At 41.9% G+C, this 19,963-nt stretch overlaps 1 protein-coding gene and 1 non-coding gene across 2 annotated transcripts; both read left to right on the forward strand.

Annotated features, from left to right (window-relative positions):
• The first annotated feature begins 763 nt into the window (after positions 1 to 763).
• Positions 764 to 6,828, forward strand: LOC103108781 (ribosome biogenesis protein BRX1 homolog). Its single transcript, XM_060172053.1, has 2 exons — positions 764 to 894; positions 6,204 to 6,828. The coding sequence occupies exons 1-2, from the start codon at positions 764 to 766 to the stop codon at positions 6,811 to 6,813; spliced, it is 741 nt and encodes a 246-aa protein (XP_060028036.1). The 3' UTR covers positions 6,814 to 6,828.
• A 6,903-nt stretch (positions 6,829 to 13,731) lies between these two features.
• On the forward strand, positions 13,732 to 13,838 carry LOC132537156 (U6 spliceosomal RNA). Its single transcript, XR_009548619.1, has one exon. It is a non-coding gene; the product is annotated as a U6 spliceosomal RNA (small nuclear RNA).
• Positions 13,839 to 19,963: the final 6,125 nt, after the last annotated feature.

The following is a 19,963-nucleotide window of genomic DNA, read 5'->3' on the forward strand; positions in this document are numbered from 1 at the left end:
GTCCCAGAGTCAGCAGAGCCACTGCCATGGTCATTTTTGTTCAAACAACCCCACCCTCCCCCCTCCACTATCTGTCTGTCTGTCTGTCTCTCTCTCTCAGTCTCTCTCTCTCTGTCTCTCTCAGTCTCTCTCTCTCTCTCTCTCTCTCTCTCTCTCTCTCCCTACACAGTCCACCCCTCTGATAAAATCAGACAGGTGCTCACTGTGTGACGATTGAGTTCTGGGGCCTCCCTCATACCAAAGTATCAGAGTAGATCCAGAGAGTGGGGCTCTGTCACCCTAAGGCCACTTCCCTTTCAGTCTGAAGGAGCCAGAGTCAGGCACAAAAGCACGTTTCTGGAAGAGCTTGTGGGAATTTTCCAGGAACAACTCTCCAGCTGGAGAATTACACTCCAGGTCCTACTGCCCAGGGCCCAGGCTAAGGAGGGGATGCTCCAGTTCATTCTGGTTCTGCCCAGCTCCCACTCCTCCCTCCACAGCCCAGGTTCTGATACTCTAACACTATTTGCCATGGAACCTGAGTCTCTGAGGTCCCCAGCAAGGCTCAGGCACAGGACAGTATAGTTGTTCTCCCCTAACTATTCCATCCCTTCCAGGTCTTCTCCCTTTCTTCCATCTAACCTGTCCTAGCATTTTCCCCAGTCAGTCCCTGCTTTCAAGATCACTGCAAATGAACATAATTGACCAGTTGCCCTGATAGACTGACTTGGGGGAAGATGGTGCCTGACTCTGCATGAGGTGTATGCTGACAGTGTCAGCTGCAATGGAGATGTGTGGAGACAGGTGCTTGAGCCAAAGCTCTGAGGCACAGCAGAACTTGGGAGACTGGGACACCCTGTGCATTTCCAAGACTGAATGCAGGCTGGAGAAGTCTGATGGGCACAGAAGCCAGAAGTGAGAACTGACTGGAACTCCAGTATTTGCTGAGCTGGAACTAGATCGAGTTTCCTACCCAGTCCAGACCCTTTCCTTCCATAGCCCTCCCCACACACAGGATTTTTTCCTGAACAGGCCATGAAACAGCAAGGAGGAGACTGGCAAAGAGAAATCTTAAGATGGGGTGTGGGGGAGAGGTAAAATAACATTGGTTATGTTAAAAGGCTTATGTGCCTGAAGCTCCAAAGTCCCAAGTTCAATCCCCACCCTTACCCCCCACATCCATAAGCCAGAACTAAAAAGTACTCTAGTAAATATATGTATATATATATATATATATTGCCTCCAGGGTTATTGCCGGGGCTCAGTGCCTGCACCATGAATCCACTGCTCTTGGAGGCCATTTTTCCCTTTTGTTACTCTGGTTGTTTTACCATTGTTGTGGTTATTATTATTGTTGTTATTGCTGTCATTGTTGTTGGATAGAACAGAGAGAAATGGAGAGAGGAGGGGAAGAGAAGGGGAGAGAAAGATAGACACCTACAGACCTGCTTGACTGCCTGTGAAGCAACTCCCCTACAGGTGGGGGCCCAGGGGATTGAACTGGGATCCTTCCGCCAGTCCCCACACTTTGTGCCATATGCGCTTAACCCACTGCACTACCGCCAGACTCCCATAAATACATATTTTTAAAAGACATAACAAGATGGTAGAACTGGGCTCAAGAAGGTCCCTGCTCAATTCCACATGGTGGCCATCCTCTGGGATAGTCTGGTACCCAGAAAACACACTTTCTGCCTATCCAGGTCCCAGGGGAGTGATAAGTCATTCAGATTTGCTGAGAGCAAAATTCTCAGGCCCCAGCCCCACTCTGCCATTTTCTCTCAGTTTCAGACTAGCACCTAGGCCCTATCTCCCACCCCACCCCCCACTACAGCTACCATCTCTGCCCCTGGAGTGAAGGGACTTAGTCCTCCCTCCACCCTGCAGGCTGGTGCCAAGGTTTATGAGCTAAGACCCAAGTCTTGGAGAGCCACACAAGAGTGGAAAAAGTTACCCAGCTCTAAATCAGCAAGCCTTTGGGTGATCTCATCCCCTTCCCAATATAGCTCCAGCCCCTCCCCCAACGGGGAAGTCAGGAGCCTGCTGGAGGTTAGAGTGTGTGAGGGCAGGGAAGCAGAACTTCAGGCTGGTGGGAGGAGGTCACACTAGGCATTCTTTTTCCCACCACACCTCCTCACTTACAGTATTTCTCTTTAGCAGTTTATCACCAATAAAGCTTTTCTGGCATCAATGTTTCCCTCTGTCCCTTTTTTTTGCTAACCATTTTTTTTTTTGAGGTGTTCTGGAGTTTCTTTTTTCTTTCTTTATTGGGGGATTAATGTTTTACATTTGACAGTAAATACAATAGTTTGTACATGCATAACATTTCTGTTTCTACATAACAATACAACCCCCACTAGGTCCTCTCCCTCTGTCATTTTTAAAGTACATCAGGTGGGTGCTTCAAAATCCCATTGGTGTCCAGTTTCTCTCCCTTACAAAAGCCACTGGCATGATCATTTTTGTTCAAACACACCCACCCTTACCCCCCACCACCGTGCAGCTGTCTGATTGGTTCTCTCTCTTTCTCTCTCTCTCCCTCCCACCCTCCCTACCTCCCTGACCACCCCCTCTGATAAAATCAGATAGGTGTTCACTGTGTGACAATTGAGTTCTGGAACCTCCTTCATACCAAAGTATAAGAGTAGATCCAGAGAGCATATTGGGGGCTGGGAGGTAGTGCACCTTGTTGAATGTACATTGTTGGGTAGTTGCCACCACCCCCTGGCTTCTGCTTAACCATATGCCTATATAGGGATTTTACTGATCCAAAGCTTTGGTCTATTTACATAAATCACTTTTACATAAAGCACTCCAGGGCATTGGTGGTTCTATGATAGGATTCTCTCCTGCTCCACCCCCTCCTTGTCACACACTGATCCCTTCTTTGTCACACTCTGATTTTCACCAGTCACTTTTCTCTCCACCCTCTCTATATCACATCCTGTTTCCACCCTACTTGGAGAGTATAAAAACAGCTGCTCTTCTGATTAAAGACACTTGGAAATTGCTTTCCGGCTCCGAGAGTTCCAGAGTGTATCTCCTGCGGAAGTTGGTGCAGCACGAGTTCCTGATCCCTCTCCCACACAGCAGCCTAGATCAGCTCCAGTCGAGTTCTCTCCAACCCAGAGAGAACTAGCTCGGGAAGAAGTACCCTCAGGCTATCCCGGCAGTACATGTTACAATTTGCAAGAACCAGGGTTCAAGCCCCTGGCCTCCACCTACAGGGGGAATGCTTCACATGTGATGAAGCAGTGTTGTAGGCATCTGTCTCTCTCCCTATCTTCTCCTTCCTCTCAATTTCTGGCTGTCTCTGTCCAATAAATAAAGATCATTTAAAAAAAAAAAAGAGTGGGAATCAGGGTGGGCTGAATCAGATGGGCACACCCTCACTCCAACTACCACCTACCTCTGCCCTCCCAGCTCCATAGATTGGCAGGCTGACCAGGGACACAGGAAGATAGGTATAGGTCTGTCCTGTGCTGTACCTACACAGCCCCATGCCAGCTACAAGCAGAAGGCCTAGCCTTGGAGTCCCACATAGACCACCTAATTTTCACCTTGCTAGTGTTCCCCTTACTTCTGTTAGAATACTTCTCTAGAGCCACAGCTCACTCCTTCCTGCCAGGCTTTTGGGGAGCAAGTAGAGCTTATTATAGTGCTTGTCTTTTAATCAAATAAATATTTAACAGAATTGCAGGCTCACTTTAAGCAATAGCATGGAAGCTAAAGGAGAAACTCTTGGAGTCAGATGCCAGAGTTGAAATTCAGCTCCACACTCATTAGTGTTGTGCTATTGGGCACATCATTCTACCCCTGCAGGTTCAGTTTCACAGTCTGTGAAGCAGGCTGATAATACTTGCCTCACAGGGTTGTGTGAGGATTAAGTAAGATTCACTCATAAATCCTCAGCACAGTACCTGGGAAGAAGTTATGTTCATCAGTGTGACCTAGTTCATTGCCATAAGTCTTACTGAATCCATGGGATATCCAGTTAACCAGATAGACTCCTTGGCTAGAAGTAAATCTGGGTGGTGAAGCACAATGTGAAAGAGGCAGCAGTTAAAGAGTAAACAGGGTCATAGCATATTGAACATCGTGCATCATAAATGGATTAGACATTAAGTGGGGGCAAAGTTGGGTTAGTAATTTAATTTTATGTTTCTTTTGTTTTTAAATATTCTTTATTTATTTGGGGTAGAACAGAGAGAAATTGAGAGGAAGGGAAAGATACTGAAGTAACAAGAGAGAGATCTGCAGCACTGCTCCACCATTATGAAGCTTCCCCACTGCAGGAGAAGACCAGTGACTTGGTCCTTGTATACTGTAATAATATGTATCATCAGGAGTCAGGCGGTGGCACAGTGGGTTAAGCGCATGTGGTGCAACGCGCAAGGACGGGCAGAAGGATCCTGGTTCGAGCCCCCGGCTCCCCACCTGCAGGGGGATAGCTTCACAGGCGGTGAAGCAGGTCTGCATGTGTCTATCTTTCTCTCCCCATTTCTGTCTTCCTCTCCTCTCTCCATTTCTCTCTGTCCTATCCAACAATGATGACATCAATAACAACAATAATAACTACAACAACAATGAAAAACAAGGGCAGCAAAAGGGAAAATAAATAAATGTTTAAAAAATTAAAAAATATAATAATATGTATCATCACCAGGCCCCTAAAATGTCTATTTCTTCCATAAAAATTTAGCTAGATCCTGGAGCTCTGCTTGCCCAGAGACCCACCCTACTAGGGAAAGAGAGGCAGACTGGGAGTATGGATTGACCAGTCAACGCTCGTGTTCAGCGGGAAGCAATTACAGAAGCCAGACCTCCCACCTTCTGCAACCCACAATGACCTTGGGTCCATACTTCCAGAGGGATAAAGAATGGGAAAGCTATCAGGGGAGGGGATGGGATACAGAGATCTGGTGGTGGGCATTGTGTGGAGTTGTACCCCTCCTATCCTATGGTTTTGTTAATGTCTCCTTTTTAAATTAATTAATTAATTAATTTAAAAAAATTAGATAGAAACAGAGAGGGAGAAAGTAAAAGAGACCACAACATTGAGGTTTCCTTCAATGCAGTGGAGGCCAGGCTCCAATCTGGGTTGTACACATGACAAAGAAGTATACTGTCCAAGTGAGCTATTTTGCCAGCCTTAGTTCTTATTTTACTAAATAGAAAATGGTTGAAGAGATGAGACATTGTACCTCTAAAACACTTCTTCTTCTAGCGTTTGCCCTTCTTCCGTAGCCAGTCAACAGCGTCAGGTTGAGCCTGATGTAAAGTTTCGAGACCTCCTTTGAATCTGGAGAGGTGGCAGTCGTTGACTATGTGGGTCATAGTCTGTCTGTAGCCGCAGGGGCAGTTTGGGTTGCATTGGATCAACTTTCCCGTGGTGCATCTCGTGAGTACCCATTCATTGGGGAAACTGAGGATCCTTCCTAGCCGACTGAATCCACATGGATCCCAGTCACTTTCAAAGCCAACAACAAGCAGCTGCTGACAGCTTTCAAGCTGTTGGTCCTGCTCTTCAAGTCCTCCAACTTAATGTTGAGGGGCTGTCCTTTGCCAAACGCGTTCTTATTGGTCAACTGGCGATACAGCATCAGGCAGATGTTATCTGCCTACAAGAAACACATATAGCAGTCGATGAAGCTGCTAAAACACTGATTCTAAAACACTGATAATCTTGTAAATGAAAATTGCCTTAAGGGCAGGAGTAGATAGCACAGTGATTATGCAAAGAGACTGTCATACCTGAGCTTCCAAAATTACCTTAAGAACAAGTAAAATTATGGGGGCCAGGCGGTAACACAGCAGGTAAGCACACATGGTGCAAAGCACAGGGACCTGAGTAAGGATCCCAGTTTGAGCCCCTGGCTCCCCACCTGTAGGAGAGTCACTTCACAAGCGGTGAAGCAGGTCTGCGGATGTCTGTCTTTCTCTCCCCCTCTCTGTTTTCCTCTCCTCTCTCAATTTCTCTCTGCCCTATCCAGCAACAACAACAGCAATGGCAACGATAAAAATAACAAGAGCAACAATAAGGGCAATAAAAATGGGAAAAAATGGCCTCCAGGAGCAATGGATTGGTAGTGCAGGCACTGAGCCCCCAGCAATAACCCTGGAGGCAAAATAATGAATGAATGAATGAATGAATGAATGAATGAATGAATAATAAAAAAAATCTTTTAAAAAAAAAAGAACAAGTAAAACTAGACATGGTGCAGGCCAAGAGAAATTGGCAGAAATTGGCGTGGAGATTTGACTGTTCAGGCAAAGAAGCAGAAGAAGACAAAAAAAGATGCCAAGGCTCCAAAAAAGTGGCCCAACGAAGCACAGGTGGAGGAGGAAGAAGACAAAGACTGTATCCCAGGCCCCGTTTGCAAGGGAAAGTGGAAAAATAAGGAAAGGATTCTCATCATTTCTTCCAGAGGAACAAGTTTCAGAATAAGATATTTGATGCAAGACTTGAGAATGTTGATGCCTCATTCAAAACCAGGTACTAAAATGGACTGCAAAGACAGGTTATTTGTGATTCATGAAATTTGTGAAATGAAAAACTGCAATAAATGTGTCTATTTTGAAGCAACGAAGAAACAAGATCTCTATATGTGGCTTTCAAATTCCCCTCATGGACCATCTGCTAAATTTCTTGTTCAAAATGTTCATACCCTAGCTGAACTTAAGATGACTGGAAACTGTTTAAAAGGTTCTCAACCCCTTTTGTCTTCTGACCCCACTTTTGATGAATTGCCACATGATGCTTTATTAAAAGAACTCTTAATTCAGATCTTTAGCACACCAAGGTATCACCCCAAAAGCCAACCATTAGCATAGCACTGGCATAGTGGTGAGAATAGCTGCCTTCCAAAAGCCAACCATTTGTGGACCACATGTTTATTTTCACCATTTTGGATAATAGGATATGGTTTCATAACTTTCAGATCATAGAAGGAGATGCTGCTCTTGTAGAAATAGGACTTCATTTTGTATTAAATCTCATAAAGATTTTGCAGGGAAGTTTTGAAGGACCAACTTTATATGAAAATCCTCACTACCAGTCACCAAACATGCAACGGTGTAAGATCCATCACAGCTGCAAAATACAGAGAAAAACAGCAAATGAAGGAGGTGCAGAAACTGAGAAAGAAAGAACCAAAGACTATTCTTCCACATGATCCTACTGCAGATGTTTCTGATATTCCAGCTGAGGAAAAACCAATAGAAATACAGTGGGTGAAACCAGAGCCAAAGGTGGATTTGAGTGCAAGAAAGAAAAGAGTTTATAAAAGGCACAGAAAAATGAATCAAAAGATGAAGCGTGGGAATGCAAAATAAATCAATGGATAACTACTTTGTTTTCAGTGTTTTATATTTATTTTGTATTCAGATTGTACATCATTCAGATATCCATTTTAGATCTAATGAATGTGACATTTACAAGAAAAATTTAAATGAAAATGAAAAACTTGTGACTTCAGTGGTATCTATATTTTCTAAATAAAATATCATCAGAGTTCAAAAAAAAAAAAAGAACAAGTAAAATTAGAGAGAGAGAGATAAAGAGAGAGAGAAATGTGGGGCAGCTCTCATGGGGCACAGCCACATTGGGGGGGACCAGGAAAGTTGGCAACCACTCCCCATTGCCTATAACTTACAGCCTGACTCTGACTCCTTTGGAACCCTAATAGCACCTCCTCACATGGCAGGATGGAGCACAGGGCAGGGTCATTCCCCTACTCTATACATTTGCTCACAGCCCTAGAGACATCAAAGATCTAGCAAGGCCTTCTGGGGAAAATATAGTTTGCAGTGTAGGGAGACCCTGCTCAAGCTGGGAGTGATCCTTTGGGCTTCACCTTTCAGGAAGACTTTCCTCCTGCTTCAGTAGCAGCTGCTACCAATATGATCAGTTGATGACATCTAGTGGCAGCCTCCCACCTCACAGTTGCTCATGCCAACATCCCCATAGCAGCCCATGGACGGTGGTACACAGGAAGAGGCTACTGTGGTGGTGGTAGGTGTGGTATGGAACAAATATTTGAAGAGGTGTGAAAACTGTACCTTTTTTTTAAGGTTTTTTTTTCCTTCAGGGCTATTGCTGGGGCTCAGTGCCTGCAGGGTTATTGCTGGGGCTCAGTGCCTGCACTACAAATCCACTGCTCCTGGAGGCTATTTTTTGCCCTTTTGTTGCTCTTGTGGTTGTTTTAATTGTTATTGTGATTGTTATTATTGTTGTCATTGCTGTCATTGTTGTTGGGTAGGACAGAGAGAAATGTAGAGAGGAGGGGAAAAAAGAGAGGGGGAGAGAAAGATAGACACCTGCAGACCCGCTCCACTGCTTGTGAGGTGATCCCCTGCAGGTGGGGACCCAGGGGCATGAACTGGGACGCTTGAGCTAGTCCCTGCGCTTTGCACCATTTGCACTACTGCCCAACCCCCAAAACTGTACTTTTAAAACATACTCTGTGCTGGAAGTCAACTTTATTTCAGTGAAGACAAAGTGGAACATAGAGCCAAGAAATAAATTCACACACATATGGACATCTAATACTTGACAAAGATGCCAAAGTCATAAAATGGGAAAACAGAAATTCTCTTTGTGGTCTGGGAGGTGGTGCAGTGATAAAGCTTTGGACTCTCAAGCATGAGGTTCTGAGTTCAATCCCCGGCAGCACATGTGCCAAAGTGACATCTGGTTCTTTCTCTCTCCTCCTATCTTTCTCGTTAATAAATAAATAAAATCTTTAAAAAAAGTTCTATTCAAAAATGGTATTAGGAAAACTGGTCAGTCACATGTAGAAAAATGAAAATAGGGGAGTTGGTGGTAGTGCAACGGGTTAAGCACACATTGCGTGGGGATTCGACTTCCGGAGGCGGAGCTACGAGCAGCAGATCGCTTTCTCTCCTCTCCTCTCCTCTCCTCTCCCGGATCAACTAGGAATACCAAAGGAGACCACCTGGACCGAAACAAGACAGGACTAGAATGACCACAGAAACCCAGTAAATCACCCATGAGTACAAAAAAGATAGGAATGGACACTACTTAATGCTCAGAGGATCAGTCAATCAAGAGGACTTAATTATTAATATCTATGCACCCAATGAGAAGCCATCTAAATACATCAAACTTCTACTGAAAGAGCTACAGCAATATATTAACAGTAACACAATCATAGTAGGGGACTTCAACACCCCACTATCTCAACTTGACAGATCATCCAGGAAGAAAATCAGTAAAGACATAAGGGAGCTAAATGAAGAGATAGATAAACTAGAACTATTGGACATTTTCAGAGTCATTCATCCCAAGAAACTGGAATACACATTTTACTCAAATCCACATGGATCATTCTCAAGGATAGACCATATGTTAGGCCACAAAGACAGCATCAGCCTATTCAAGAGCACTGAAATCATCCCAAGCATCTTCTCAGACCACAGTGGAATTAAACTAACACTTAACAATCAACAAAAGATTAGTAACAGTGCCAAAATGTGGAAGCTCAACAGTACACTTCTTAACAACTTCTGGGTCAAAGAGGAAATCAAGGAAGAAATCAAAATGTTTCAAGAGTTCAATGAAAATGAAGACACAAGCTATCAAAATATTTGGGACACAGCTAAAGCAGTCCTAAGAGGGAAGTTCATAGCTATACAAGCACACATTAGGAAACAAGAAAAGGCACAAATAAACAGCCTGATTGCACATCTTAAAGACCTAGAAGAAGAACAACAAAGGAACCCTAAAGCAACCAGAAGGACAGAAATTACTAAAGTTAGGGCAGAAATAAATAACATTGAGAATAGGAAAACCATACAAAAGATCAATGAAAGTAAATGTTGGTTCTTCGAAAGAGTAAACAAAATCGACAAACCTTTAGCCAGACTCACAAAACAAAAAAGGGAGAAGACCCAAATAAATCGGATAGTTAATGAAAGAGGAGATATCACAACAGACACTGCAGAAATTCAACATATCATGCGAGGCTTCTATGAACAACTATATGCCACCAAGTTAGAGAACCTGGAAGAAATGAATGATTTCCTAGATACCTACCAACTTCCAAAACTAAGTAAAGAGGAAGTGGATAACATGAACAGGCCCATCACAGCTAATGAAATTGAAACAGTTATCAAAAATCTTCCCAAAAATAAAAGTCCTGGACCAGATGGTTTTACAAATGAATTCTACAAAACTTTCAAAGAAGAACTAATACCTCTACTTTTAAAAGTCTTCCAGAAGATTGAAGACACTGGAATACTCCCTGCCAGCTTCTATGAAGCCAACATCACCCTGATACCAAAAGCAGACAGGGACACAACCAAAAAAGAAAACTACAGACCAATATCTCTGATGAACATAGATGCGAAAATATTGAACAAAATTCTAGCCAACCGGATACAGCAGTATATCAAAAAGATTGTTCATCATGACCAAGTGGGGTTTATCCCAGGCATGCAAGGTTGGTTTAATATACGTAAATCAATCAATGTGATCCACCACATCAACAAAAGCAAGACCAAAAACCACATGGTCATATCAATAGATGCAGAGAAAGCCTTTGACAAAATACAACATCCCTTTATGATCAAAACACTACAAAAAATAGGAATACATGGAAAATTCCTGAAGATAGTGGAGTCTATATATAGCAAACCTACAGCCAACATCATACTCAATGGTGAAAAACTGGAAGCATTTCCCCTCAGATCAGGTACTAGATAGGGCTGCCCACTATCACCATTACTATTCAACATAGTGTTGGAAATTCTTGCCATAGCAATCAGGCAGGAGCAAGGAATTAAAGGCATACAGATTGGAAGAGAAGAAGTCAAACTCTCCTTATTTGCAGATGACATGATAGTATACATGGAAAAACCTAAGGAATCTAGCAAGAGGCTTTTGGAAATCATCAGGCAATACAGTAATGTGTCAGGCTATAAAATTAACATTCAAAAGTCAGTGGCATTCCTCTATGCAAACACTAAGTTAGAAGAAATTGAAATCCAGAAATCAGTTCCTTTTTCTATAGCAACAAAAACAATAAAATATCTAGGAATAAACCTAACCAAGGAAGTGAAAGACTTGTATACTGAAAATTATGAGTCACTACTCAAAGAAATTGAAAAAGACACAAAGAAGTGGAAAGATATTCCATGCTCATGGGTTGGAAGAATTAACATCATCAAAATGAATATATTACCCAGAGCCATCTACAAATTTAATGCTATCCCCATCAAGATCCCAAGCACATTTTCTAGGAGAATAGAAAAAATGCTACAAATGTTTATCTGGAACCAGAAAAGACCTAGAATTGCCAAAACAATCTTGAGAAAAAAGAACAGAACTGGAGGCATCACACTGCCAGATCTCAAACTATATTATAGGGCCATTGTCATCAAAACTGCTTGGTACTGGAACATGAACAGACACACTGACCAGTGGAATAGAATTGAGAGCCCAGAAATGAGGCCCCACACCTATGGACATCTAATCTTTGACAAAGGGGCCCAGACTATTACATGGGGAAAGCAGAGTCTCTTCAACAAATGGTGTTGGAAACAATGGGTTGAAACATGCAGAAGAATGAAGCTGAATCACTGTATTTCACCAAATACAAAAGTAAATTCCAAGTGGATCAAGGACTTGGATGTTAGACCAGAAACTATCAGATACTTAGAGGAAAATATTGGAAGAACTTTTTTCCGCATAAATTTTAAAGACATTTTCAATGAAACGAATCCAATTACAAGGAAGACTAAGGCAAGTATAAACCTATGGGACTACATCAAATTAAAAAGCTTCTTCACAGCAAAAGAAACCACTACCCAAATCAAGAGACCCCTCACAGAATGGGAGAAGATCTTTACATGCCATACATCAGATAAGAGTTTAATAACCAACATATATAAAGAGCTTACCAGACTCAACAACAAGACAACAAATAACCCCATCCAAAAATGGGGGGAGGAATTGGACAGAATATTTACCACAGAATAGATCCAAAAGGCCGAGAAACACATGAAAAAATGCTCCAAGTCTCTGATTGTCAGAGAAATGCAAATCAAGACAACAATGAGATATCACTTCACTCCTGTGAGAATGTCACACATCAGAAAAGGTAACAGCAGCAAATGCTGGAGAGGGTGTGGGGTCAAAGGAACCCTCCTGCACTGCTGGTGGGAATGTCAATTGGTCCAACCTCTGTGGAGAACAGTCTGGAGAACTCTCAGAAGACTAGAAATGGACCTACCCTATGACCCTGCAATTCCCCTCCTGGGGATATATCCTAAGGAACCCAACACATCCATCCAAAAAGATCTGTGTACACATATGTTCTTGGCAGCACAATTTGTAATAGCCAAAACCTGGAAGCAACCCAGGTGTCCAACAACAGATGAGTGGCTGAGCAAGTTGTGGTATATATACACAATGGAATACTACTCAGCTGTAAAAAATGGTGACTTCACCGTTTTCAGCCGATCTTGGATGGACCTTGAAAAAATCATGTTGAGTGAAATAAGTCAGAAACAGAAAGATGAATATGGGATGATCTCACTCTCAGGCCGAAGTTGAAAAACAAGATTAGAAAAGAAAACACAAGTCGAACCTGAAATGGAATTGGAGTATTACACCAAAGTAAAAGACTCTGGGGTGGGTGGGTGGGTGGGGAGAATACAGGTCCATGAAAAATGATGAATGAAATAGTGGGGGTTGTATTGCTAAATGGGAATCTGGGGAATGTTATGCATGTAAAAAAAAAAAAAAGAAGTAGAAACGCAAAGCAGAAATTGACTGAGTTTGGAGTATGGCACCAAAGTAAGAAAGCAGAAGTATACTAGAGTTTGCAGTGAGTACCTCCCTAATACTTCCTCTCCACTTTTCCAAGCTTTGGGTCCATGATTGCTCAACAATTTGTTTGGCTTTGTATGTTAACTCTCTTTTTAGTCACCAGGTTCCAGGTGTCATCAGGATGCCGGCCAGACTTCCCTGGATTGAAGACAACACCAATGTGTACTGGAGCTCAGCTTCCCCAGAGACCCATCCTACTAGGGAGAGAGGCAGACTGGGAGTATGGACCGACCAGTCAACGCCCATGTTCAGCGAGGAAGCAATTACAGAAGCCAGACCTTCTACCTTCTGCAACCCTCAATGACCCTGGGTCCATGCTCCCAGAGGGATAGAGAATGGGAAAGCTATCAGGGGAGGGGGTGGGATATGGAGATTGGGCGGTGGGAATTGTGTGGAGTTGTACCCCTCCTACCCTATGGTTTTGTTAATTAATCCTTTCTTAAATTAAATTTAATCCTTTCTTAAATTAAATTTAATCCTTTCTTAAATTAAAAAAATCCTTTCTTAAATTAAAAATCCTTTCTTAAATTAAAAAAAAAAAAAAAAGCACACATTGCGTAAAGCTCAAGGATTGGTTCGAGCCCTTGGCTCCCACCTGCAGGGGAGTCACTTCACAAGCAGTGAAGCAGGTCTGCAGGTGTCTATCTTTCTCTCCCCCTCTCTGTCTTCCCCTCCTCTCTCTATTTCTCTCTGTCCTATCCAACAACGATGACATCAATAACAATAACTACAACAACAATAGAAAACAAGGGCAACAAAAAGGGAAATATAAAAAAATTTTAAAAAAAAGAAAAATGAAAATAGATGCCAAAGTCTTAAAATGGGAAAACAGAAGTTCTCTTCAAACAAATGGTTATTGGGAAAACTGGTCGGTCACATGTAGAAAAATGAAAATAGAGGTACTCACTTCAGCAGTACATATACTATAACTGGAACGTTACAGAGAAGATTAGCAGGACCCCTGCACAAGGATGACACACAAATTCGTGAAGCATTTCATATTTTTAAATTAGAAACAAATAAAATAGAGGGCCAGGTGGGGGCACACCTGGTTAAATGAACATAGTACCATGCACAAGGACCCAGGTCCAAGCCCTGTTCTTCACCTGCAGCAGGGTGCTTCACAGCAGTGAAGCAGGTCTATAGATGTCTTTCTCCTTTTCTGTCACTCCCTCCCCTTTCAATTTCTCTCTGTCCTATCAAATAAAGTAGAAAAAAAGGGGGGGGAATAGTCACCAGGAGTGGTGGATTTGTAGTGTGGGAACTAAACCCCAGCAATAACCCTGGAGGGAAAAAAAAATACTAGGCTAGGGAGACAGCAGGGTGGTTATGCAAAAGACTTTCATGCCTGAGACTCTAAGATCCCATATTCAATACTTAGCACCACATTAAGCAAGAACTGAGCAGTGCTCTGGTATCTATCTATTTAATAAATGTGAAATGGTTACTTGTGAATGGTAGGACTAAATGAAATAATCTTTTTATTTGTACGTGTCTGTGTACAACAAGTATTGGGTCATTTTCAGACTTAGGGAAGTATCTTAGTATGTTAAAGCACAGGACTTGTGTGAGGCCTGAGCTTGACCCCTAGCACTGCATATGCTAGAATGAAGCTCTGGTCTCGTCTTTTGTTAATAAGCATACATATTACAAATAGCTAAATAAAAATTAATAAGGGAAAACATGAAAAATTTAGAATAAAAAATGTCACAGATGGGGGCTGGGTGGTGGAGCACCTGGTCGAAAGGAATGTGCAAGGACCCGGGTTCAAGACCTCGGTCCCCACCTGTAGGGGGAAAGCTTCACAAGTGGTGAAACAGTGCTGCTACAGGTATCTGTCTCTCTCCCGATCTCGCCCACATAACCATAAGCCAGAGCTGAGCAGTCCTCTGGTTAAAAAAAATAATAATAACAAAAAGGACTAGAAAAACAAAATGGAGTGGAGGCTGTTATAGTGCTGGACTTGATTTTAATTGTTTTACATTTATTTGTTTGCTTATTTATTTACTTGACAGGGCAGGCAGAAATTAAGAGGGAGAAGGGAGACAGAGAAAGAGAGACCCCTGCAACATTGCTTCACTGCTATTGAAGCATCCCCCTGCAGGTAGGAACCAGGGGCTTGAACTCAAGTCCTTGTGCATGGTAACATGTCCACTCAGGCAAGCCACTGCTGAACTTGAAAGCATGAGGTCCTGAGTTTGGTCTCTGCATCCCATATGCCGGAATGACACCCAGTTTCTCTCTTATGAATAAATATTTTTAATGAAAATATTTTATTGGAACTAATTTGAAGGGATATAATCACCCCCCCATATTCATAGCAGCTTTATTCACAACAGCAAAAACTTGGAAACAATCAAAATATCCTTTGACAAGATGACTGGATAAAAAAGTTATGGGACATATACTCAATGTAGTATTATTCAGCAATAAAAAGGTAATATTGTGTCCTTTGGGATTATCTAGATGGAATTGGAGATTATGCTTAGTGAAGTAAATAAGGAATTGAAGGACAACTACAGAATGGTTTCACTGGTGGTCCAGAGGTGGCGCAGTGGCTAAGGCACTAGACTCTCAAGCATGAGGTCCAGAGTTTGATCCCCAGCAGCACATGTATCAGAGTGATGGCTGGTTCTTTCTCTCATCCTAACTTTCTCATGAATAAATAAATATATAATTGTTTTAAAAAGCTAGAATGGCTTCACTCATACACAGAATATAGAGAATTGAATATATGAATGAAAAAAAGTCAACCTATACTTAAGACTGTGGGAGAAATATAGTAGTTATCTCTGGGGGTGGGGGTGTGGACACAGACCTTTGGTGATGGGAGTGGTGAAAAAAAGACTATAAAATAAATTATTACTCAATAAAGCTTAAAAAAAAAAAAAAAAGGAGTCAGGCGGTAGTGCAGCAGGTTAAGTGCACATAGTGCAAAGCACAAGGACCCGTGTAATGATCCCGGTTCAAGCTCCCGGCTCCTCATCAGCAGGGGAGTCACTTCACAAACGGTGAAGCAGGTCTACAGGTGTCTATCTTTCCCCCTCTTTGTACTCCCCTCCTCTCTCCATTTCTTTCTGTCTTATCCAACAACGACATCAATAAAAATTACTACAACAACAAAACAACCAGGGCAATAAAAGAGAATAAATATAAAAAACATTTTATAAAAGGAAATATTTAGCTGGCAAAATAACTTACCTGGATAGTTCCCTGCTTTGTCATGTACACAACCCAGATTCTAGCCTGGCCTCTACCACATTGGCGGAGGCTTCAGTGCTATGTCTCTCTTTCTCTGTCTGTCTCACTCCTTCTATCTGAGAAAAAGTTGTTTTTGTTTTTTTATATTTCCACTAGGGTTATTGCTGTTATTGATGTTTGGTGTCTTTATGACATATCTGCTGTTCCTGGTGGCCATTCTCCCCCACCCCCTTTTTCTTGCTTTTTGTTTTTCCTTGTAATTTGATAGAAGAGAGGGAAATCGAGAGGGCAGGTGGATGGATATATGGTATGGGGGTGGGAGCTACTGTAGCGTAGCACTGCTTCACTGCTTGTGAAGCTTTTCCTCTGCAGGTGGGGACTCAGTCTTGAATCTGGGCCCTTGTGCATGATAATGTGTTTACTGGCTTCATCACCACCTGGCCCTTCCACCCTACTTTTGAGCTGGTAAAGAGCAAATCATGTCCACAGTCCTCTCTGAGGTAGCTTCAGGACCTTGCTCACTTCTCAATTCCTGGAGAACTCCTTAGGGATTCCTCCTGACCCATCCAGTCACATTTTGATTATCCCTGCCCCTTCACTGCAACTTGTCTCTTACTCATTTCCTTGAATTAGTCTCTCCCAGCCCTTTTGTGTGGGCCTCTCACTGGATGGCCATACTTGGAACCAGTTAAGGATATTTAGTAGTATCAAATAAAATGAAAAAATATATATATTAGTTCAAATTTTCTCCTTCTAGTTAGGAAATACTCCCCCAAAGAGCTCACTTTCTAAATTTTAATTCTCCATTTTCCCTCTAGTATGGAAAAGTATGTTTTAGTTTTTTATTGTTTCATTTGGAAAGTATGTTTTAGTTTTTTATTGTTTCATTAGGGAAATGATTTATGACAGTTGGCACATAGGTATAATTTGTCATCTTTTTGTGACAAGCATCAGTATATCACTTCCCACCAACTTCAGCCCTCATCCATTGTGCATTAGGTTCCCACCACCCCACTCCCTATCCCACCACTACCTCCCCAACACACACATACACACTCTCCACATCTGTGGCTTGCTACAACAAACCAAGTCTAGTCCAAATGGAAAGTATATTTTGAGCATAGTTGACCTGTTACAACTAAAGGAATATTCAACTTAACAGAGCTGTTTTATTCTCAGCAATGATGCCCCCCACCCCAGAATCTAGTTTCATTCTAGCATACCACCTACTTCTCTGCCTCATCCCCAAACCACACCAGGCCAAAACTGTGGCATTGAAAGATTTCTTTTGCATTATTATCCCTTTCTGGAAGCCCAGTATGGGGACAAGTGTGTGGGCTGTGAATGGTTTAAATCTGGAATCTACTATCTTGTCATAGGCAAGTTTTTCTAACTATGGGCTAATTCTATCAAGTTTTAAATGATGTTTATTCCTCTATCCTGTCCCTATCAGACCTCAGAAACTTCCATTTCCAACTTTCCCTCCCCCACAATTCACTCTTCAAGACAAAATCACTGACAACTCATACTTTAGTGTTAATGACTGAATAGTTGTATTTTAAGAACCACTCAAATTAGTTTTCATAAATGAGCTATACTATATCAAGGCAATGCATTACAATTCAGTTGGTGGGGGAGATGCACTGGAGAGGGGTCTTCAACTCTAGGTAGCTAACAAGACTGTCCCCAAACTAGCTCTGCATTTAAGATTCACACAGAGGGAGTCAGGCGGTAGCACAGCAGGTTAAGCGCAGGTGTCACAAAGTGGAAGGACTGGAGTAAGGATCCCGGTTCGAGCCCCCGGCTCCCCACCTGCAGGGAAGTTGCTTCACAGGTGGTGAAGCAGGTCTGCAGGTGTCTATCTTTCTCTCCCCCTCTCTGTCTTCCCCTCTTCTCTCTATCATATCTAACAACATCAATAACAACAATAATAAAACAAGGGCAACAAAAGGGAATAAATAAATAAAATATATTTTAAAAAGATTCACACAGAAACGGGCTGGTTAAGCAACTCAGTGGAAGAACACATGTTGCATTTATGAAGTCTTGGTTTCAATCTTTGCTACCCAAAAAGAGATTAAATGTAACATGGCTTTATATGTTTAGCTAAAAAACATGAGAACCCTTCACAACTACTTGCTTCTGCATAGGTGAACTCTCTGACATGTTTTTGTCTTTTTCAAACTCAATTATTTAAAAGCAAGACTATTGTAAACTATCAGTGACTTGCTGAAAGGAAACAGCTCTGAATAGTTGAAAAAAATTACTCTGACATAGATAGAAGTAAATGTTAAGATATAATCATTGAATAAAAATGAATATAGTTTAGATCTTAAATTGAAATATATTACAGGTTGACAGATGAACTAGTCAAGATTTACATTAATCTAAGATATTTGGCTTTGTTCTGTTTTCAGTTATATAGCTACTCTTCTTTTTGCAATCTTATAGTTACACCTTTGCTGTAGAATACCGTCTTTGTTAATTTTCTTTATTTTCTTCCTTGAGATTGAAATTATTTTGAAGGTCTATATATTTTTTATTATCTGTGAACTTGCACTTAGTATATCTTGGATCCATCTGCATAACAGATTCCAGGCTCAGGGGAAAAAAAAAACTAGTATAGCCACAGGCCCTTTGGAATATAACTAAAATATGTCTACTAGCTATCTATAAAACGGAGGACTGCCCCCCCAACCTTCATCTGCACTATTCCAGCCTTTAGTTTCATGATTAGTCAACAATTTGTTTGGCTTTATATCTTAACTCTCTTTTTAGCCACCAGGTTCCAGATGCTAGCATGATGCCAACCAGACTTCCCTGGATAGACAATCCTACCAATATGTCCTGGAACTCCAATTCTCCAGAATTCAACCCCACTAGGGAGAGACAAGCTGGGAGTGTAGATCTACCTGTCAACACCCATGTTCAGTGGGGAAGCAATTACAGAAGCCAGACCTTCCACCTTCTGCATCCCACAACCTTGGGTCCATACCCCCCCCCCAGAGGGTTAAAGAATAGGAAAGCTATCAAGGGAGGGGATGGGATAGAGTTCTGGTGATGGGAATTATGTGAAGTTGTACCCCTTATCCTATGATTTTGTCAATCTTTCCTTTTTATAAATAAAAATAAATAAACATGAGAACCCAGCAGCACTTGGCACTGGAGGGAAATTTCCCTCCACCCCCAACAAAAGCCTTCACTTCTTTTACCTTCTCTTTCAGGTCCCTATTTACTAGGCTTGTCCTAAATGAAGACTTCCTACATGGCGAACAGTCACCAAAATTTTTCAGAGATAACTTAAAAAAAAAAATTCTTAATATTTATTTATTCCCTTTTGTTGCCCTTGTTGTTTTATTGTTGTAGTTACTGATATTGTCGTTGTTGGATAGGACAGAGAGAAATGGAGAGAAGACAGAGGGGGAGAGAAAGACAGACACCTGCAGACCTGCTTCACCACCTGTGAAGCAATTCCCCTGCAGATGGGGAGCCGGAGGCTCAAACTGGGATCCTTATGCTGATCCTTGCACCAACAACACTTAACCTGCTGCGCTACCGCCCGACTTCCGAGAGAGAACTTTTTTGAGTGGACTTTTTAAACAGCCCAAAAATTCTTCCATGACCAAATGTGGTGAAACAAACTCTACCACTCTAACAACCTAAAAGTATGAAAATAGTATGCAAGTCAAAAGAAGCCAAATTTCATTTTCCCTTTTATTTATAACTTTAAATTACTATTTCTCATGGCTAGAAAATCAATGGCAAGTAGAGATACTGGCACACAGCCTAAAATACAATTACTGAAGGACATGGTTAATGATTTCTCCACATAAATCCTTGATATTATTTTCCAGCAGGCAAGTCACACATCGGGTGCCTAAGGTATAAGGGACGGAGAGCCTCGGCTTGCTCAGGAATAGGTTAGACAAC

Source organism: Erinaceus europaeus, chromosome 2, assembly GCF_950295315.1.
Source record: "Erinaceus europaeus chromosome 2, mEriEur2.1, whole genome shotgun sequence".
In the NCBI taxonomy this organism is placed as follows: Eukaryota; Metazoa; Chordata; class Mammalia; order Eulipotyphla; family Erinaceidae; genus Erinaceus; species Erinaceus europaeus.

Excerpts from the sequence above, each read along its gene's own strand:
- LOC103108781 (XM_060172053.1), top strand. The coding sequence starts at position 764 with ATGGAGATGTGTGGAGACAGGTGCTTGAGCCAAAGCTCTGAGGCACAG. Across the intron at positions 895-6,203 it reads GATGGGCACAGAAGCCAGAA|GCCAAGAGAAATTGGCAGAA; the intron begins GTGAGAACTGAC and ends GACATGGTGCAG.